A 22,257-nucleotide genomic window follows, 5' to 3' on the forward strand; every position below is an offset into this window, starting at 1 on the left:
TGAACATCGTAAAGAATAAATATAAAACATTCGATTCCCTTTTGCTCGATCGCATCAGGCTTAAGGGCTGATTTTCAAGGGCGATTAATCTCGCGAATCGGGAGCAATAACTTTTATTCGTCGCGCGTTAATTCTGATAGCGACGCGACGCAGGCTGCACCGAAATCGTGTCGCGTTGGTTTGATCTCGACGTGGCTGGGCACGATCAATCGTTGCCGCGAATTATTCAATGTTATCGTTATCATAAATTCGCCGGTGACCTATTCTTGCTCGTTGGCTGGCACACCAGCCTCGGAATGATCCTGATAAATTATCGAGCACGGGCTTGCACCCTGCGCGCCCGTCGGCCACGCTGAAATTTTCATAGCAGTCGCACAGATCGGCCACGCAAATCCGATTCTAAAAACGTTTTCTGATTGATCTATCTGCTGACTATCGTTCGACCATCGTCCCAATTCCGTCCGTCGACGTTCGTCAACCTGTTGGCTGATTTTTGTTATCTTCGAAACTACCTATGCCGAGCCCCTATGTCGTCGATAATACCAGCTAAAATATTTCACGCGTTGTCTATTTAACAAAAATCCAGCTTCCTTCAGCTTTTGAGCGAAAATCTGATGAATTCGATCCTCTGACCAGTGGCTGAGAACTTGATCCAAACGATGGTTAAAAGACTTGCAGACAGATTTTTATAGATATCTTTTTAATATTGTAGTATATTTTACAGAAATATTTTTTCAATTCAACGGATCATTCTTCGTCACTTTGTAAGCTTTGCTGTTGGTTTCCCATGAAGAAAAGATAAATTTTAATTATCCCAAAACATACTATTCCAAGTATGGTATCTATTTTTTCAGCAACGCAGTAATGGTAGTACCTAAATCTATTAAAGTAGTGCTTCAAGGTCTTCCTTGGAATCTCTTGCAATTTCTTCTCATCTTCCTGATTAGCTGTTAAATTTTCTGACTCCGTATCTCGCGAGGCTTGCTTTCCTGTTAATGAAACCTGTTGCGGTAAAACCACAACTCGAGGTATTCGTGATAAGAGTAAGAGAAACTTACGTCGCTTCGCTGTTTCTTCCATTATTTTGAATATTTCCTATGTTATTAAAACACTTTCTTGACGCAATGATATTAATAATCACCCTGTAATGAACAAATTCCAACAATCGTTACATTTTATTCCGATTAATCGATGAAATGTTTCATCAATTTATTCTCCAGCTGTGTGAATCTGAACTGTTTAAATGAAATTGTAGTTAACATTTAATGCTTTTATAATCTTCATTGCTCAATGTGAATAATGCACTGATTAACGGAGGATCGTATAAAGTTTTTAATCGCTCTAAGCTGAAAAACGGGTTTCCTAAAACGTAATCCCCCATTTCTCTTGATTTTCGAATAGAGTAAAGTTGAGTGAAGCGCTTGAATATCCTCCTCGTTCTAAATCACCTCGCCACTTTCGCGTAACTTTCTCCAAAACGGCCAGTTACTCCGAAACTTGAAAGAACCCCGTGAAGACAAATAACGAAAGTTTTATATTGCATTCGGTACACTTCTGTAACGACTATCCGTTAAAGTAGTTAATAAATTCTCTGTGCGTAACGGTAACATGTTTATCGAAATTACACGCTTTAAATTTCAATTCTATCCCTTCAAACTCGAAATTTTTCAAGAATTTTAAGAAATTGTAGAACAATTGAAATTTTGTGAAAAGCCTAAGGAAATGTAAGTTTCTTTAACGAAGGAAGAGCAGGCACTTTTGAATTCAAAGCCTCCTGTATGTTACTTTCGGTTTCGGTTCGTAGGAATGCAACCAATTCCCGGTTGCACACCTGACGATCACGGCTCTCCTTAAATTACAACAGCAGAGAAACCGTGTCCCGGAGATTTCGTTGCTCGCGAACGTGTAATCTGGTCGCGCGTAAAATGAGGGAGAACAAAACCCGATTACAATTCAGTCCGACCGTATTTCAACGCTTCGAAACGCTCGATCTGGCGACGAAAATCGAGGCTACCGATATTTCGTAAACGAAATCCTATTCCGTTCTAGCGAATCGCTCTGCCGAAAACACGCCACCGTAATAGGAAAAAATGTTTCCAAACGGATAGAATTAAAACATCGACGGAGAAGAGTCGCATAAATCGCGAAGCCACTCCAGTACTGGTTTGATGATAAAACATGTTTTACCACTCACCCATAACCGTGCGATTCGATAAAATCTACATATTAATATACAATTTTATTTGCCAAGTTTCCTTTTCACGATAATATTTTCACGCGAGTACATTTTATTTATGTATTATTCCTTTTATCTAGGTTTAATGGAATTCTATCAAAATCGAAAAGCACGTGATAATACTTTATCGAGGTCTTAGCCTGAGATAAGGTTCCATAAAGATTCAAAATTATTTTAGAAAATTATATTTCTAACACTGTTTCACACTTTTCTTGAAAATTAAAACATAGGACTTGTAGTAAGATTTGAAAGATTCTACATTCAATTACAGAATTTCACTGACAAAATCACCTTTATCAGAAAGAAGATTTTTTTTTTTTCGACAGACGTAGTCAATAAATAAAAAAAGGTCGAAGGTTGTTTAATGTCTTTTTCGTTTTTCGAGCTTGTTTCAATTTAACTCCCACGAGATGAAACGATACGTGTGGGTACGAGAAAGTGGATGGAAACGAACCTTCTGACGGATTGCTTGCAAAGAATTCGATTGTTGTTTCACAATTTCAATTCAAACTATTGGAAAATGTATTCTGTTACGCACAGAGAATTCGAGACGTTTAATTTGCGTGTTTGTTGAAATCGTCTAAAAACGAATTCCAAAAAAAGAGTGATTATGACTTCAATCACCTGAATAATCAATTATTATTCTAACTGAACCTTCTATATTGAACAATAGTGCACTAGAAACTGGCACATGTCACCTTCGATTGTATTTGTTGGCAGTCATTTTTACGATCATTCGTATCAAAGCAACAAATCATCACCGATAGTGTATACCTATTTCATTTTGAAGGTGATAATTTTAATAGCAAAATTATCTGAAAGAAACGTTCATAGTTTCATGACAAATGCAACGCTTTTACAAAACATTTTCGTACTAAAAAATGTCGGAATTAAGAAATGAAAATAATTAAATTTACAAATTCAGTAATCAAGCTTTCGTTCAAGAATAACATACGAATATAATCCAGAAAGAAGTTTCCCTGACAAACGGTAAAGAATAGAATTCAATAGAGAGAATCGTTTCCGTGGAACTCAATATTCCTTTTCACCATTCAGCTTCGTCATACTGTCTTCCTGATACATACATGTCGATTTCAAAAATTTCATTTCATAACCTGCCACGATACATTTACGATTAAGACCCCGTATGTTCTCTTATCAGACGACACTGCGGAATATCAATTCCGTTCAACGAAATGGAAGATGAATAAAATAAATCTTTGATTTGATTTTCCAAGCAACGAGTTTCGTGGATAATTTTCAAGCGAATCATTGATATCGTCAGCGAAGGGAAACCCATAAAGCAACCAGGAAGGAAATCTTTCCTATGGAACAAGGATTCTTACGGAAACTTCATCCCGTCGAGTTTTCTCTTATGAAAAATGAGACAGCTGAACTGCTGTCTGGAAAGGACAGAAAATTAAACTAGGATAATGCGCTGTTGTTCCATTCGAATCCATGGAACCATTCTTTTACCTTCATCTTTAAGAACACCATTTTCTCCTTGTCGGATAATCATGTCGAAGTTAAAATCTCTCTGTAAAAAGTGCTTGAAAATCAATTACCAGCTTTGCTCCTTTCGGTTCGATCCGAGCCAGTGATTTTCTTTTTACACAATCGATTCGCTTAGAAAATTATTCCCTAAAAGTGAAGTGACGATGAATCTTCTACGAACCACGCCGCGAACCTCTTCAAATTGATATTACATTGCTTGATCGAGCAATCTTGTTAATGGCAACCAAACGATGATCGAGTTTCACTATGAAATCTGCAAGTAAATTGAAGAGCGCAATCGGACGGAGCAATAAAACTCGATGAAAACGATAACGAGCACCTCCAGCAATTATGCTACCTCGATGTATTCATTTCGTTTACAATCGTTGTCCATTTCACTTTTATTTCGTCACTCTTGTGCTTTAACAACGCGCGAATAAATTCGCGGACTCGAAGGTACAGAGATTGATAATTTATCGAGAAATCGGAAGAAGGGAAACGTGGAATTGGGAAAACGACGAAGGGAAGTAAAACGAGAAATCGCAGATGGCATCCGTGGCAGCAATAACAATGCAAATTCCTTGCATTAAGAAACTTCTGGTTTCTTAAATAACATCGAAGCCAATTCACGTCCTCGCATCGATTATCGAAACGCTCGGCAAATTATAACTTCGGATATAAATTCGAACGTTCCGCGAGATTCCGGAAGCGATTTAATTACGACCGGGAAGAAGTTCCCGGATGGGGAGGGCCTGACAGACGCGTAATTTGCAAGATAATAGAAAAGTCGCGGATAAAAGAAGCTGCCCCTCACCGAATGGAATCCTGCCCGTGCCAACAGAAGGAAATAAAAAAAAAGGGACTATACAGTTTTTTACGGGAAATAATTAAATTGATCCGACCTTTCTAAAGCTCGACTGTTTTCTTGGAATACCCTTTCTTAAGACAAGACAGATAAAATTGGCAAGTTGACATCTATTGAGCCAATGAAAAATTCTGAGTAAGAAAAATATTAAAAATGATAATTAAAATAGGTAGAAAAATGTAGAGAATTTTATTTTCACTTTTTCCTCGACCTTTCTATTGTACATTTTTTAATGCAAAGTTCCTTTTAAATGAAAATCTTGTTGACGACCTTTCATCTTGATCTAACAATGAAATATTGAAGTGTTTTCTTGGGTTATTAATGACAAACTGTAGTACGTCTATGCGTGTAATACATACGCTGACAAACAATGAACGGTGTAAGCCTGCTAATTAATCAAATACCCCACCATATCCAAACGCGCGATTAATTCTCGAAACGTTCAACTTAGAAACGATCCGTCAGCCAGACGGGGTCGATACTCGCATTTAAACAGAACGTTCTATACATATATAATATATACGTGTATCTTGCGGATGCTCACTGCGGTCGCGGAGACTCAACTTTCCAAAGACCAATAATCTTTGCCTTAATTGAACGGCGCAGTCAGAAACAAAGATTGAATCGTCGACGACCTGGCGCGATGGAATATTTCGGGAAGAATCTTATTATATACACTTTGATTGCCACGTTCAGTTGGCTGGAAATGATGGTTATTCATTCGAAACGGGTCTCTCCGAGGTCCTTGCTTAAGATATAACTCAATGCTTAATTGCTAACCATTGTTATAATTAATTTTCTCATTGATAATAATGAAACAATCTTATTACTTATCACTTGGACTTCCTAATCTTCTCTGCATACAATTTCTTATCAATTTCACCGTTTCAGAGAATGTACTCAAAATCACAATTGAAAATTGTACATTCAACCCTGCCTTACAAAAGGGTTCTTTGAATTCAAGAAAAAGAGAATTATGAATTTCCTATACATGTTTCATTTAACCTCCGAGAAAATTTGCTGGCAAATTCGAAAATAGAATACACAGGTCTTTGTATCGATCTTGGTAGAGCAAGAAAGGGGTGCGGACGGAGGTCGTAGTAAAGAGATTAAACGCATCCGCCGGGTTCAAAGTGGTCCGCGTGTTCGCGTTTGAGGAGCGCAAAAGAAAATTAGAGTGGAATGAAAAGGAAGAGGTTAAAAGTAAGAGGAAGGTTGGATAGAAAATAAAAAAGCGTAGGAAGCGAGGAGGATGAAATCGCTTGGGTTGAGGGAACAGTAAATCTCGCGGTACCGCGTCACGACGATTTGCAGTCGGCGCTGCCACTAATTGCATGTCAGCCCCAATGTTTTGCGTTTTATCTGACCGGCACGTCGGCCCTGCTATCTACCAGCCGTTAACTGCCGCGTGAAATTCCACAGTCCTGAACCGTATGTCTCTCTGCTCGAAACCTGAATGTTCCATAGAGTCATCAGCAACGATTTCACTCGTTTAAGGATGAAGATATTTCGCGTCCCCTTTTTGCTAAACCCTTTAACCCTTTGACAGTTTTATTCCACGATTTAACCGGAGTTTAATTGCCTGGCCTTTGATCCAAGGACGAGAATTCGTTAATTTTTTAATTAATAACACTTTAATTAAAATTTCCCATAAAGGACCTTCGTAATCGTTCATAAATGCTTGCGAATAGAATAAACATTCAAATATTCTCTCTCGACAATAGCGTGTCAGGTCAGAACAGTTTGTAAACTATTACATTGAAGTGCAGGGATACGAAAATATCAGGAACACGTGAGATTGATGGTTCCACGAATTTTTTTTTTTTTTTTTTATTTTTCACCCCTTTCCTGAGCACGACATTCGTCGAAGCCTACAGGCCACGTATGCGAAACTGTTGCGTGCTGGTAGGCCCTGTTCAATAAATCGTTCAATCCAGGATATTGTAGCATGACGTATCATGCGACTCCAGGGCGATTGGCTAGGCAGAAGCATCGTTAGTATCGGATATCGATTATGTAGCTACCTTTCGCGTGAAATTTATCACTCAAAAAGATGAATTCACTTCTGGCTGACTTATGATCGTTACGAAATAAGTTACAAGCAAATTCGCTGTTGGATTTTACGGCCAACGAGCGGAACGTTTTGAGTGAAAGATGTACAACCGACGGGATTGAACTTGCTGCGAAATGGAATCGTTACGCGTAGACTGGGGAAAAAAAGGAAGAAAAATATGAATCTTTTTTTTTCGCACACTGCCGTGGCTACGTTTCGCAGATTCAACGGTAAGTTAATTATTGATTTTTCCGCGAGATAAAAGGACGATTTTTTTTTATTTCGAGCGTGGTCCTGAAAAATGGATATACGCTACTGATTCAAAGTGTAGAAATATTTGTACCGATAAAGAGATCAACTAAAGTTTCTCAAAAGTCGAATTATTTTTTTCTACTTTATTTTACTTCTCCAATTTTTCTATTTCACCAAATATTTCGTGGCGTAACTTTAAAACAAGAATCAGAGAATGAAATGATTAGAAGATGGGACGAAGGAGGGAGAAAGAATTCGGCAGAGAAGGCGAAAACCACTTAAGAGAGAAAATTTTCGTTGAAAGTCGGCAAATAAATAATTCTTGAACGAGGCATTTCCACGGAACGAAGACCCACCTTTCCCTAGTACAAACTCAGTTCAGCTTCTCTATCCTCGTTGGTAGTTGAGTCGGCTCCAAGAGCGACCTTCCTTTTCCCAGGGGACAGCCACCCTTATCAGCCATTGATTTACATCTCGAATTGTTCCTGCGGGAACCCGCCTACCTGTCACACCTCTTTCGTTCCTGTTTTTCTTTGTCGACACTCGGACGACTCCATCATCCGACTTTTCCTTTTATCCCCCGTTTCTTACCCTCCTATACATTACGCAGGCTCCCTGACCATTCTGGGTCAACCCTTTCTCATCGCATCATTAAAAACAATAATTTTTCCTTGATTTCACGTGAACATTTAAGTAAAAGATAATTACTTATATTATTTTGAAGAATACGTGTACCTTTGTTTGTTAGAAATTTTTTATTCTTTCAATTTTTTTGGGAAACAGCTCCTCTTTTAAAGAAACTAATCCTTTTTTTGATAAAATATTTTTAACTCTCACAGGACAGACGAAAGATTTTGACCCAGTTATAAAAATGAAACGTGTAACACATAAAAGGTTTATTCGTGAAACGCATGCAAAAAATAGAAGTGTTTTTTGTTGCAAATGCATCTGAATATAACATGGATATACATATGCATATTACACATATGCTTATTGAAGGTGAATGAAAATGTAAGCTAACGTTTCACACGAAATTTGAAAATAATTCAGAGTTACAAACCAATAAGCATTTTATGATAAGACACAATATTGAAATGCGGATTATACAATGCCGGGGAAAATATTGAGTTGCTCTACTTCCATCGAAAAGCTCAGAATTCCGCTCGGTCCTCGGCTTCCTAATCCTCTTTTTTTTCACTTATGCGATCTCTTTGCATATCGACTCGTAAATTCCGATCTGCGTATGGCAAAAAGCCGAAGAACTAGCCGAAGAAATAACACGAGCTGAATGCATAAAGAATTCCACGCAACCTTTAAATGCATACATTGATTACTCTACTTTCTCAAGCATTGAATTTTCGTTATTCATTCAGCTATTGTTAAATGGTTAATAAAAAGACTAACTAACTCCTTGAATTTTCATAAATTCTCAAATGAAAACTAAAAAAATTCCATTATTAAATTTAATTCTGACTTGCGAAAAATCAATGTTCAGCGGGAAAATTAAAAAAGTACTGAATTAATTTTTCCGCATAATGTAATAACGAAAGTTTTTAGCATCGCCACGTTAAATTATAATATTATTCTACAGCTGAAAAATGGAAATTTGTAAAATAGCGAAGAGAAATGTTCACGGCACGGTATAATCATCATCTTTCATAGAAACAGATACCACAATTAATGTCTCTCGATCTACAAAACGTCGACTCTTTTTAAATCCCTGACTATTCTACTATCGAAAGCAGCACACGCACGCAAGTTGGACGATTGCGGGGTGCTTTTACAAGAATGCATCGAAATAACTATCCTCGGGGCTTATGATCAAATAATTCATGCGAATAATGAAAAAACCGAGTCTATTCAAGGGGAACGGCACGAAAACCGATCGAAATCGAACGGTAATGGGAAAAGTCGAGCAAGGATAATCCAGACTATTTTGCTAATAGATTTTTCAGCGAAATGAAAAGATCGTAGCTGATATCGCGTTTAATGAAGCAGAAATACGCCTGTAGCGGGAACATCGCCAGATGAATTCTCGCGCACTTTGATTTTTACCCTATTCATTTCCTACCCCGTGCACTATCTTTTCTCTACGATTCTGTCTGCTAGTTATCCTGTATATACTGAAATTAATAAACCGTTGTCGATAAGTCATCGATAACTTACATACATACCGTCATCAATTTCAATATAAATTCGAATAAAATTCATGCATCACCTCAGCCAACAAACTTTAATCACGATTCGTTTTAATTAATGGAATCGTTCGTTCGTATTTTAGTAGACTATTTTCGACGAGGTATTATTAAATCGATCGGAACTTTTTTGAAAACCTACTTTGACTTTATTGGCCATGTTTCGAGGATTTCTGGGTTAGCAAAAGTTGGAAGACCTTCTAAATACTCAGGAGCTGAGAGAAAGTTTAAACAGTTTCAAAGTTTCACTGAATTTCGAGGGTTTTTAAGATCCTTCGTATTTACAATACTTTCTGTTTACGGACATACCACGAAATTATTTCCTAAATTTAATTTTGTAGGTTTCGAGGGTTTCGAATGGTATTGATCTGTTGCCTCTTAACCCTCGAATACCAGATGACCCGATAGCCAGAAGCGAAGGTGTACTGGGTCAAAAATAATCCGAATAATAAATTTGTATATATTACTAACGTGCAATTGAGCTTTATTTATAAACGTGATAGATTTCTATAGCACTGATTAATACGTTAACACGTCGATCAGTTTATAGACTGATCAATAGATATTTGAAACTAAAAGTCATCCATCATTCGCGTGGTTCGAAGTGTTAAAGTGTCATTCTATCAAACTAATAGCCTAACGTCTTACAGTATAACATCGTAACCCTTATGTACACGAAGGCTATTACACAGCTTCCATTAATTTTAACAAATCATTAAAGTTGTTATAATGTATTCAAGAACTAACAACTTCGTAAGATACCTTTTCGTTTCATTTATAAAAATTACATTAAGGTCGCCGGTTAAAGGTTCAACGAGCGAAACGGTGCTTCGTCCTAATGCCAGCGTTACTTCGTTATTTCCGGTTATCGTTTCGCCCTTCCAGCCAGGTAGCCACTCAAAATTCGATTTCCTCTTTCCACGACAGACGCATCCTTCGACATTTCTATCTAGTTTCCCCTGTCTTCGTTATTCCATGGTCCTTTTATCGAGTACAAGATTAACTTGATAGCGTACCAAGAACCGTTCGATAATAAATACACGTATAAAAGGTGCAATCTAACGAGTTTACTGATAATTTAGTTTCCACTGTTTCGTTATATTCTCTACCGATATTATCACAGAATGCAGGTGAGTCACACGAAAGCAATATAATCAAATTTATAGTCAAAAATATTAATAACTGATATTTGATAACAGAAAAGGGAGAAATTATTTTTAAGATATATTCCATTTGCCATCGGAAAGTACACTTAAGTATCGAGGAAAAGTTGACGAGAAAAGTGTTTCAACAGAAAATAGATTTCCCTTCGTTGAAAATGATTGCTTCTATAGAAACTGGCTACCGTGTTTTACTCTCAAGGGATTAACAGTCGACTATTCGGATACCCGTTATTCTCGTGTACTTTTTAGCTCGTCTATCCACACCCCCATAGGGACAGCCGAAAGAAAAGGGGAATCATCGGGACTCGCAGGAAACAAAGAACAACACGTTTCAGGAAGAACGCATCCTACACGTATTAGGTTACACACTATCACGCGATTGTTTCCCGATTCTTGTCGAATTCGTACCAGAGTCCATGAACAAACATCCTGAACGAAAAGGTGTTTCATTCTGGAAACCCTTTCCTTTATTTACAGTAAAAGATGTTCCTTGGTCTTATAAGAACTTCCATCGATGTGTTACACATTCTATCTCTGTAATATTTATCTTTATGATTAAGAAAATAATGAAAATGTTGGAAAGGGTTAATTAACCCTCGGACGACGGACCATGAAGAGAGTCCCAATTTTAATTTAATTCCGTATTTCATATCATTTTCATTTTCTAAATTTTATACTGTTCCTCTGAAAAATTATTCTTCCAATATGTTCAAAGAATAAATGATGAGTTTCAGAAATAGCGAAAGAAGATAGCTAAGTAAACCTTCTATTAATGATTTCAATAGAAACTAACTAAGAAATCCTTCTCAAAAGATCACATCAACTCGTACAAATATGGAAGTTTTCAAAGTTGAATATGCTCTGTTACAATAATCCCAGAGACTGGAAATTGAAAAAGATTCGAAAGAGAAAAGGTGTATCATAACTGTGAAAGATGCACTGGTTCTTTCAGAAACTACCTTTGTGCCCCGATGGAGAACTTTTTAAATTACTTATACATACGGATGGTAATCCCTTCGAAAGCTTCATGTCGAGAGAATCATAATTTTATTCTCGGTCGACCAGTGAATTCGACAGTGTTTGACTAACCCGATAGAAAACGAGGGAGAACAAGTTTTTTGGATTTCATTCAGCAAAAGAAACATAAATGAATACAAATAAAAGACAAAAGTAGAATTTTTCATGAATGTAATTGTAAAATTAATTAGTTATCTAAATAATTAGCAAAAACTGCTTATATTTCGTGTAATTAATCAAACATCAAGCTAGAAGAGAAAAACAGCAAGGAGTTGGCTAAGAAAACAAGATTACTCATTATGCCTTTCGTTAAGAATTCTCTTGATTTCTCTTTTTCTATGGCAGTTTTCCGTCGCTCCTTCGTTCTCTATTTCTTCGCCGGCACGCAGTCGCAAAGTTGGACAGAACTCGTTATCGGATAGAACAGCCGATTACCGTCCCGTCTCGAGTTGGTCCTCGACTTTTAACGCGATTATACGTCGCTGAAACGCTAAATTGCAGAGCGCGACGAGAGTTAACGCCTACGAAAACTGCAAGTTCGAACGAGGGACCGGCAAACGAATAAGCAAGCATAAACCGGGGCTAAAAATGTACAACAAAAACGAATCAGCCGGAAATTAATTCCACAGAACGGTCCTTTCGATGCTTAGTTTATGAAAGAAGAAACTTTCATTTAGTAAGAAAGGTATATGTATTAATATTCAGATATTTAATTAAGTGAAATGAACAAAATGAACAAAATGAAAAAGTCGCTCTTAATAGAAAACGAATATCGATGAAATCGTTTAACGGAACAAAGACTCGAACGAGTTAAAAAATCGCCTCGTGGAAGGATAAAAACGCGGTATGGTACGTGGAAACATTTGTATCGTATCGTATATTGATGGAAACGCGTTACTGCTTGTTCGAGAGTGAAATAGAGAGAGCTCAAGGAAGCAATCGAGCCTGAATATTTGAAGCATTTGGAATCTGTAAATAGGCAAAACTGCTTTCTAGCTGTTTGGATAAACTATCCCTCTTCGGATCCATTCGAGTAACACCCGGCTTCCTAAGCGTCTAACGTCGTAAAAATCCGCATACCTTCGATCAATTTACTGCAACTCTCATACCATAAACTTACGATTGAACATTCACTTTTCATGAAAATCTGCTCCCACGAAAATTTGCTGACACGAGTCCAACGAAAGTAATGGTTATAACCGGCTTATGCATCTTGATTCAAACGCATCTTCTCTATAAAATATTCCTAATTTACTTTACTTCGCGTACGTTGATTTATGCAATTTTGTAATTTCACCAAGGAGGAAAATTTATATATTACGACAGTAATTGTAGTTATACTCTCTAACGTAGCGATTAGTTGAAAATTATACGGTTACAAGTGCAATGACTGCGATATTAACACGCGATGTTGCTTGGCCCCTGGTTTGCTGCTATGCTGTTTCTGGTCTATTATCATTTTCGGAGCGTAGTTCGTTCTAGCAGAATTACCTTAACAGCGGCTCAACGGTCACAGAGGAACTAAGATAAGCGTAACTAATTACTTTCGTATTATCTCAAAATTACATTTCATCGCGTCAACGAACTTCCGGAAATTTTCGTCGAACATCAGTCGAACATTTTAAGTAACATAAAATGAAGATATTGAAGGAAACATTGATTTCTAATAAAATGAGAAAAGAAACAAACAGATTTCACGGAATCTACTCTATTTTTAAAATACAATGAGAGCATCTAAATAACTGTATAAAAATTTCAGTCGAGAAAGGAAGACTTGTAGCTCTGTCTTAAATTAGAAATCAGTCTCGTACTTGGTCTTGGGAGAAAGAAAAAGAGAATTGACGAAAGGAAGAAAGGGTGCAGGAAGAACCTGAAAGATCGAGCCAATCGCTCACCTGGTTCTAGCAATCGCACACCTGTAAGCACGCTTGCTACTGCTAAACCAATCGTCTCGTTGTTCTCCTGGATATCGATTACCGATCGAGACGGCTACCGTTTCCTTCTAACGCTAAAAAATGGACCGGAGATTTTCCGCAAGCTCCGGCGAAAGCTCCCAACTAACGTGCTAGAATCCCTGATACCGGGAGAGAAGAAACTTTCGAAAAGAATACTCGGAAAAGTTTTGGTGTATTTTCAATCAAAGTCGAGGAACACTTTTGAAGAAGTGAATCGAACTGTTCTACTATAATTACCGTACTCGATAGTGATCTTTTACCGTTAAATTGTTAAATGATAGTATTTTTTTTTTTAAGTATTAATTTATATTGAGAAACTCTATATAATTACATAATTATTACGCTTGATCTTAAATTAATTAGCGGTTATTGGAATCGATGAAAGTGGTGTTAAATGTATTTGCGGTTGTCTAGTATTCTAATTTATTGTACATCTATTTGATGTTGGTTCGAAGGCTGAAAGAAATACACAGAATATCTACTGGAACATTGAAAGCAAAGGAACCCTTTGGTCGACCATTCGAAAGCCAATTTGCATATTCTATTGACCTTTCCGAGCTCCACCAGTTCTCTTATTGGTGTAACTTTAGCCTTCAAAGTGTTCCTAATATTACACCCCAACTATTCGGCTAACTTCTCTCTAGTCTCTTGAATGTTATCCCTAGAAATGGTGTGAGTGTCCCTGTACAAGTTAACGTATGCTTATCTGCACACACCCGCACCCCAGGTCCTTTATCGTGCAGTTCGATCCTGATTATCAGGACACACTCTAACCTAATAATTTGCCTATCCACGTATTAATTAGTCAGCTACTATTGTCATGATTAACAAAGCCAAGAGAATATTCGAGGTTTGAGAACAAACTAATTAAATTCTTTTCTAATTATTCTAAGACTCTGTTAATCGAAAACTGAAATAGGTGTTTCATGTTATTATCACTTGTGGTAGTAACAATTTCTGTAATCAATTGAGTGGAAATCTACCGGTAACGTATTTACCGATTTCTAGGGAGCAGCTTGATTGCAATTAGACTTGAACCTAAAGGAAGTGCAGAGAGTTTCTACTTCCCTTTGTTTCTGCACGGTACTTTAAAGTACTCTTACAATCAGGACGAATTGAACCGATGCTGGCCGTGAGCAAGAAATATCAGGTCGGATTGAATCGGCCATAAATGAATGTACCGTAGTTACGCAAACATAGTTTAATCGAGAGAGTGGTCGAGAAGTTTAGATTGGTCATACTCATCTGTGTATTCTACTCGCGATTATTACAAATATCTCCAACAGTTGGCAAGTTATACGAAAGCTGAACTGTATTATCATACGACTCCCGGTAACTTTATATGGTAAAAAAGTACATCGTACTGAACTTTTTATCTACTGTTCATAAGCAAGTAATACATTCTATAATCTAGTTTCCTTTCAAAATTCTTTCTAATATTGAATATTATTTTCACACAAGAAGAGTTTCATTAAAGCTAGCAATGAATATTCTAGAAATGCTGAATTTAGAGTTGACATAACCAATAAACTTAATCGTCGTTACCGATATAATCGATTACACATAATTAATTATTTCGAATAAATACTTTAGCATATTGCTTTCTACTGTAGGTAAAGTAAGCATGCAAATGGCAGATGATATGACTCACCAAATGTTGAGCGGGTACATACACCAAACTGCTTCCTGTTGTAACCATTTTGCAGCAACGGGATGTAAAAAGCTGAAGTATGACCATTTGGAAGAGCTGGTGCACGTTCCAGGTAGAAAATGATCTTGAAAAACTGAAACGAAAGTTTGCGAAAAGCATGTCTCAACATGGCGACTGACGCCAAAAAGACGCCAATCTCCCTATCTTTTCTTTTAGACATTACAAACATAATAATGAGAGTTTGTGTCTCTCAGAACATTACTAAGATAAAAGGTATCGTAAATTATCACCTGATCATACTTACAGAATTGTCTGAAGTCTTTGCACACGAATATTAAATACATAAGCACGCAGAAGATAAAATTTCAAGCAGCCGCTTCCACTCCCCTTCTTCATCTAACCGACGCGCACGCTCAGTATAAAAGCGCGGGAATTGAAGGGTCACGTGACATGCATGACGCGCCACCTACCGAAGTGCGGGAAAACTAAACAATTCAAAATCTTTTAATTATTTAAGTTGCGATTAAATCAAGAATAACTATAATTAAGACGTGGAAACATGCAGGGTGTTTAATTATATTTACACTTATAATTAAATGAACAATTTTATTTGCATGTTATCATTTTTTTTCAATTATAAAATGTGTAGGTATGTATATAAAAATATAAATCAAATTTGTTACAAGTAGAAAACAAGTTATTATCGCATGTTTCTAAAAAGTACATAAACACGAAAGTTGTTTGCTGACTGAATTTAAAAAGAAGAAATAATAAAATATCCAGGAGAAAGTTACCATCGATTCGCTTCGTCGATTACGAAAGAAAACTGAATAATATTTCATGTTTTTATATTCATATCTACATGAACAAATAAAATCTATTTACATGATGTATTCATATTTCATTTAAGGTTTATTCACAACTTTGGATGTGAAGAGGGGAATCACGATGGAATAAGGTAAAATTGAATTTATTATTTATGAACATTCTAAACACACACATGGTTACACACGAAACGAGAATGATGTGATTTCAGGATGATATTAAAATCCCGATGCGGGACATATAAATTTAGAAGGTGGTTCATGGTTTCTTTTCATCGTCCTTGTACCAATCCTCGCTGGAAACAAAATAATAATAATTCCAAACATAGTCTATAGTACATTATTTGATTAGTACATTAATTTAAATAAATTAATAAATGAAATACCATCCGGGAACGTTTTCAGGCGCGTCACATCTTTGTTGTTCCTCGTTATAAACAGTACCATCGCTACAACCTTGTTCGCGTGGTGTTACACCATTCAGACAAACATAGAATTTTTGACAGTCATCTGGGTGAGCAAATTTAGGATGATCGACAACCATTCCTCTAGTGTCGACTTGACTTTCTTTCGGACATTCGAAGCCATCTTTCAATTTCTTGCCCACTATTCCGCATCCCTACATAAACACATATTATAAATAATCCATTCTACAATAGCTTCTGATTTAGACATTTCAATTATGTCACATCTATTATTAATTGAGCATCACAGCTAATCTGTTACAAAATTATGATGATTCGTAGATTCATTCGTAGATTCTACCTATTAATTATTCAGCTTGCAAATTAATATCTGCAAGTACGATATCCGATCAATTATTCAAGAAGCATAGATTAATCAATAGTAATAGTAGTCGTCAAAATTGCGATGCTATGAATAAATAAATAACAATCATGTGTGTATATGTAAAACATATGTAAATATATACTTGTCGTCCAGCGCTATCAGGCCACACACAAGTGCCACTATATTCATCGAAATGCAATCCAGTGGTGCAAGTGATTTCAATAGCCTCGCCATCGATGCAATTGTAAAAAATGTTACAGACGGATGGATCTGGGTGGGCAAAGAAACCGTTCCGTCGTGGACACTTCTTGGTTGGCTGAGGCGGTTCTGCAAAAAATATAACAGGAATTAAAATTACTTTCGCTACTTATCGTCATTGTATCCTGTATGTCAAGGACATTAACCGCAAGAGCCAATGACACCGGTAACGTGTTGCAGTCGGAGGTCTCGACTTTCTAAGAGTATATCCCCAGCGTTTGATACAATTATTCAATAATAATATTCTGCTACTTGCTACTCTACAAAATTAATTTAATGTTAATGATACTAAAAATTTTCTTTAATTTCATTGAGTTATTGAATTATTTTCAATTTACTCGATTGCTCAGCAATGGCTGACCAGCATCAACGTGTCAGTATTGTGAAATAGTGATAGGAACGATGATCTTACGTAGTTCAAGACGGTCCCCACAGTCGACGTTGAAGACATGGTCGCATTTGTTCACTTTACGGTTCAGAGGATCGAAAACAAGCCCATCTGGGCAAAGTTTCTCCGTCGCTATGCCGTCTGAACATTCATAGTATTTGTCGCATTGCTTTGAATCCTCGTACTGACCATCTTTAATTGGACAATTGAAGGCACCATCTGTAACATTGAACAAGTTTCACATAAATGAAAGTTACTGATTTGTACCGAATCATTCAATTTTCTCCCATTCTTCTCAATCCTGACATTTACCAAATAATCAAAGATTTATTAATTGAGGAATTAAAATCGTAAATGATGTAAATGTCGACAAAATAATAAATGATATTTTTATAGTAAAAAATGTAAATTTTATGCAGAATAAATTTATAAATGCTAGAGTAATTTATTTCAGATGAAATTCACTGTGCTGGAAGATGATGAAGATCTCAATAATTTTCATGATTCTACTTACCTCAAATGATATAATTATCATACTCTTTAAAATTAAATTTCAGTTTAAAATCAAAAAGAGAAACAATGAAAAATGTATCGAAAAGTTGTTGCCTGAGTTTCACCTGTCGAAAATCAATCGTACAAAAAAGAGAAAGGAGTTGGAAGAAATTTCTGAAATTTCTCCGTGTTACTCGTGACATCTGCTTTGTAAGATATACCGGAAATCAATGACACGTTTCAAGAGGCATATAAAGCAGCTTGGCAACTAATGTTATAGCGAATATGGTACCTGGTCGAACCAGAGCAACTATTCTATTTCTGTTCTTCGAATCTCGATCGGTATTGTTTTATTTCTTTATGTAATTTATCGGTTTTACATACTGTACAGAGACGATAAACACGGCGGATACTTATGCAACTCAGCACGAATAGTAGATCTGACATTTACGCTTTAGAAAGTTCAGTCCGGGCTGTCTCTTACGCACTCTCCAAGCGAAATGAATACCTTTCCACTGTATACACGAATGATTTTTCACCGTGGGATGGACAACGGGTTTCAGATATTTAAATAGTTATGAAATTTTACCGGTTCTACGCGACGATTACAATACCGGAAGTTATGCTGCATTTTAGAAGGTGTTGCACGGACCGGTGCTAAGAAATCAAGAGAAAGTCTGAAATCTCTGTCTCAGTGAAACCAATCTTTTTCTTCTCCATAATTAGCATGCACTGTTCTTGCTTCTGGTTGGAAACATGGAATGTAAATGATAGAAACTTTGTCTACCTTAAAATTCAGAAAAACTCTATGAATGATGTCGTTTTTTACAAACAATGAAAAATGGACTATTCTTAAATATGAAACTTTGATAGATATTTTTAATTTTAATTTATGTTGAATATCTTCAAATAATTGCATAGAATTATATTTTACAAAATTTGAAGAATAAAATCACTTTTACCTTGTTGAAGTTTCTATTACAGTAAGAAAAATGGCTGTGATACATACGTGTTACAGCCACCACGGCCAATATCGTTACAAGGGATGCTCTCATCATTTCTATCCTCGGTTCTTAGCTCTCTGTTCAATCGTTGCGAATCACGAAATCCAGTGAAGAATACTCGAATCACTACCGTCACTGAGAGAATATTATCTATATTTTTTGGTCCCCTTTCGAAATGGTGCCTCCGTCGCGAAACACTGCTGCTCTTCAGCAACTCACCACGGGGGTATACCCCATTGGCCCCACTACATCCAGTGTTTCTTCCCCACTTTCGCCACGTTTTCATCGATGGATAACTGTCTAGAATCAAGATTGATCGGAGGTAACACGCGCTCTTACCTTTCTTTCTCTTCTCTCATTGCTCATCTTTTTCCTCTTCTTTCTATCTACACAACTTACTCTCACTTCGATGTCCTTCACTAATCTTTGCGGAAAAATTGAAATTACCATGATCTTTGTTGATGATCGACGCATTCTTCAAATCTTTCGAAATTCAGATATTGTAAGATTGTATCTTCCAACGTGGCATGCTCCGTCTTTAAAGTGCATAGGATCCTGTGTTATTTTTTTTTAAATCGTTAATTAAAATGTGATGTATCATTAGATCAATACTGTTTATTAATTTATTATTGAATAATTTACCTTTCCCTTGTCTCTTCTCATTCCTTACCTCAGGATTTTCAGCTTCATTTTAATTGAAAACAGATTCATAAAATAGTATGAACAATATGATATCTGTTGCAAATAGTGTTTTATAATATATTAAAGTTAATAACAATACGTTTAGATTATCTTTCTACACTCTCATTAATGATAAGTTATTTCTGCATTAGACATTCAATGTGTTACATAATACTGTCTCTAATGAGCAATTACGAAAACGGTAGTTAATTAAATTTATCACCAAAGCGCCACATGTTGACCTACTGTTTAATCGAGTAGATTTCGGAAACATTTCCTATGAAATGTAAAGAACCTTCAGGAGTAAATCACTTTCACTGCTAGTGGAAATTTACAGGCCATTTGAATTCCTTAGAGAAGCCACAGAAAAGAAGAGTACTTGCATTTCCGGTACCGATAGAATAAGCAATTTTATGCAATTTCACAATCTTGTAATAAAATTTGTCATTTAATTTATTCTTCCTTTCAAAAAATATTGATGCACGTAAAAACTTTCATTACACAGTCATCCTCATTATGTACATGATCAATCATTCAATAATCCTATTTTAATTATCCTGTTATAAAAAAGAACAACCGTATTAGAAATGTTTTATTCACCAGGCGGGGTATTTAATATGTCAATGAATATTAAAATCTACATATGAGTTTAGTCTTAAATCTAGGTCGGTTTGGTGCCTTTTCTTCTGCTAGGACCACCAGTAGGTTTTGGTTTCGGCGGTGGATTTTCCAAGGCATCCAACTCCTCATCAGTCAATTGACCTTTGTACCACTCTTTGCTAAAATTTCCAAAAATTTTTTATAACAATAGTTTTTATCCAATTACCTAATATCAATGAATATTACTGCTACTACAATTTACCATTCGGGTATCTTTCTAGCCCAATCGCACTTTCCGGTGCGTTCGTCGAAAGCTTGGCCCAACTTGCAGCCACTTCTCCTAGGTATCTCACCATTCACGCAAACATAGAAATACTGACAGTCCTCGGTGTCAGGATATCTGGGATGCGTGGCAGCGACGGAATCGTCGACTTTTGGACAAGTGAAATTGAAAAGCTCTCTAGATCCACAACCTTTCTTCTGCGCCTCGTCGGGCCAGTTACAAATTCCGGTCTTCTCTGAGAAGACCAGACCATCCGGGCAAGTGATCATATTAAACTTCCCCTCGACGCAATAATAGAATGTGTTGCATATCCTGGGATCTTCGTGAGCGAAGTAACCGTGCATTCTTGGGCAATGAGGAGATGGCTGCGGTTTTTCTGCAATTGAATTTCATTATAAATGACAGAGATTAACAAAGATACTTGAAATCGAATCGAACGCAATACGCACGTAGCTTTGGCCTCTTTGAACAATCAATTCCAAAGGGTAGATCGCATTTTTCGTGCTGCGGACTGAAATCATTGAACACCAGACCATCTGGGCATAGTTTATCCGTGGGTCTGCCGTCTCGACAGTCGTAGTATTTGTCGCACTGTTCCGCATCAGGAAAGTAACCATTGGGCTCGGGACATTGATCCGAAAGTTCGTCTTCGTCCTCGTACTCTTCTTGCTCCTCTTCCGCGGTCTGTGGCTTTTTTTGCAAACTTGGCAGAGCTACCTTCCGACGATTCTGCTCGGCTGCCTCTTGTTTCCTCGTTAAAGCGGTGACAACGCCTAAAAAATATTCCAATTACCAGGATAATACTAAAGATATCAGTCGTTTCTCTGCATACAATGAGAATATGCGCGCGTTTGACCTCGATTTCAATGAATTCCATTTGTGGATACTCTTTTACCTGGTGGTACAATGCGGATGTATCCGAGAATAACAAATGAATGGAAAGAGGAATAAAAGGAAATAGAAAGAACGCGAAATAAAAACGGTGAGAGGGTCAACTGGTCGTAGCGTTTTCAAGGCAGCCCGATGTCCAGCGTCCCTGAACAAAACGCCGGTTGTGCGTAAACGCCGGTCGACCTCGCGAACGGAAGAAAGCGAGAAAGTGGCCGAGCGGAGTGTATCTGGTCGGGCAGAACTTAAATGTCGTTTAATCGTTCAGACCTGTTCGCTTTCCAACACTCTATATAGATCTTGCTGCGTTTTGAAGATCCTAGATAAAGCTAGACTAAGCAAATGGCTGAGAAATGAAATCGACAACTGTAGCTTGAGAGGTGATTCAATTATTTCTGATATCTTGAGAGAATACAGAACAATATTTTAAGAAACCTACGTTACATACTGGAAAGTGTGTCTAATTAAAGTTATTAAATTTGTTTTTCATTTAATTTGTTGTTCGTGCGGTGAATCGACACGTGGTGAAATTAAACTTTCTATTAGTTTAAGGAGAACTGATTTCTCAATAACAAACGATGGCGTAAGTTGGTTCGTGATCAAACGGATATCGCGTATCCACGTAGAACGTATCAATCAAATTTGAATCGTATCATTCTTGTAAAAAAGAATGAAACGAAGCTAGAATAGTGGAACAATAAGCAGACTATATTAATAACTGAAATATGTAATTTAATCTGTATCATTATTGTAACGGGTAAAACAATACCTTGGCTAAAGGTCACTAGTCAAACTAGATATCATTTTATCACTTATTGTGTCTCCTTTAAATTCTTTTCTCCTCAAAACCTCAGAAATTTGTTTTCATCAATTATCAATTGTAAATTATGATTAGAAAAGGATAAAAATTAGTAAGATCAATGTTACTGTTTTTGGGTACTTAACAATCATTAAGATATTTCAATCATATCCAATTACTCACCGAGACAGATTAGCAAACAGAATACCTCCGTCTTCATCCTGACGGAGGGCAGGAGTAACTAGAAGAAAATATGGTATTTTCGTTATCTCGAAATCAAGTCACGGTTCTTCGAACGTGAAGGAATTGATGACTAGAGACTACTGGGCCTCATCGAGTGGGTCCCACGGTCTTATATGCATCCCCCACT

At 36.8% G+C, this 22,257-nt stretch overlaps 3 protein-coding genes across 5 annotated transcripts; all 3 read right to left on the reverse strand.

Moving 5' to 3' along the window:
* Window positions 1–726: 726 nt before the first annotated feature.
* On the reverse strand, window positions 727–2,920 carry LOC114871701. Of its 3 annotated transcripts, none has more exons than XM_029177914.2 (3): window positions 2,861–2,920; window positions 1,059–1,142; window positions 727–989 (listed from the first exon to the last, which is right to left on the reverse strand). In XM_029177914.2, the coding sequence occupies exons 2-3, from the start codon at window positions 1,078–1,080 to the stop codon at window positions 748–750; spliced, it is 264 nt and encodes an 87-aa protein (XP_029033747.1). In that variant the 5' UTR covers window positions 1,081–1,142; window positions 2,861–2,920; the 3' UTR covers window positions 727–747. The 3 variants fall into 3 exon arrangements, with proteins under 3 accessions (XP_029033747.1, XP_029033746.1, XP_029033745.1); XM_029177913.2 differs by having other exon boundaries at window positions 1,059–1,235; window positions 2,861–2,909; XM_029177912.2 differs by having other exon boundaries at window positions 2,691–2,898.
* A 12,652-nt stretch (window positions 2,921–15,572) lies between these two features.
* LOC114871697 (protein obstructor-E) lies at window positions 15,573–18,840 on the reverse strand. The gene is made up of 5 exons (XM_029177903.2): window positions 18,642–18,840; window positions 17,165–17,359; window positions 16,637–16,821; window positions 16,092–16,324; window positions 15,573–16,001 (listed from the first exon to the last, which is right to left on the reverse strand). Exons 1-5 carry the CDS (start codon window positions 18,688–18,690, stop codon window positions 15,965–15,967), a joined length of 699 nt encoding a protein of 232 aa, XP_029033736.1. The 5' UTR covers window positions 18,691–18,840; the 3' UTR covers window positions 15,573–15,964.
* A 1,058-nt stretch (window positions 18,841–19,898) lies between these two features.
* LOC114871700 (protein obstructor-E-like) lies at window positions 19,899–22,219 on the reverse strand. Its single transcript, XM_029177910.2, has 4 exons — window positions 22,071–22,219; window positions 20,650–20,973; window positions 20,180–20,576; window positions 19,899–20,096 (listed from the first exon to the last, which is right to left on the reverse strand). Exons 1-4 carry the CDS (start codon window positions 22,105–22,107, stop codon window positions 19,979–19,981), a joined length of 876 nt encoding a protein of 291 aa, XP_029033743.1. The 5' UTR covers window positions 22,108–22,219; the 3' UTR covers window positions 19,899–19,978.
* Between the last annotated feature and the right edge of the window lie 38 nt (window positions 22,220–22,257).

This window comes from Osmia bicornis, chromosome 12 (assembly GCF_907164935.1).
Source record: "Osmia bicornis bicornis chromosome 12, iOsmBic2.1, whole genome shotgun sequence".
NCBI classification, from domain to species: Eukaryota; Metazoa; Arthropoda; class Insecta; order Hymenoptera; family Megachilidae; genus Osmia; species Osmia bicornis.

Bases quoted from the DNA above. Each gene is read 5' to 3' on its own strand.
- LOC114871701 (XM_029177914.2), bottom strand. From the start codon at position 1,080: ATGGAAGAAACAGCGAAGCGAC. The intron at 990-1,058 runs GTAAGTTTCTCT...TTTCATTAACAG, and splicing joins GGAAGAAACAGCGAAGCGAC to GAAAGCAAGCCTCGCGAGAT.
- LOC114871697 (XM_029177903.2), bottom strand. From the start codon at position 18,690: ATGATGAGAGCATCCCTTGTAACGATATTGGCCGTGGTGGCTGTAACA. The intron at 17,360-18,641 runs GTATGTATCACA...TCAATGTTACAG, and splicing joins GGCCGTGGTGGCTGTAACAC to ATGGTGCCTTCAATTGTCCA. The intron at 16,325-16,636 runs GTATATATTTAC...GTGTTTATGTAG, and splicing joins CTGATAGCGCTGGACGACAA to GGATGCGGAATAGTGGGCAA.
- LOC114871700 (XM_029177910.2), bottom strand. From the start codon at position 22,107: ATGAAGACGGAGGTATTCTGTTTGCTAATCTGTCTCG. The intron at 20,974-22,070 runs GTGAGTAATTGG...AATATTTTTTAG, and splicing joins CTGTTTGCTAATCTGTCTCG to GCGTTGTCACCGCTTTAACG. The intron at 20,577-20,649 runs GTGCGTATTGCG...ATTCAATTGCAG, and splicing joins TTCAAAGAGGCCAAAGCTAC to AAAAACCGCAGCCATCTCCT.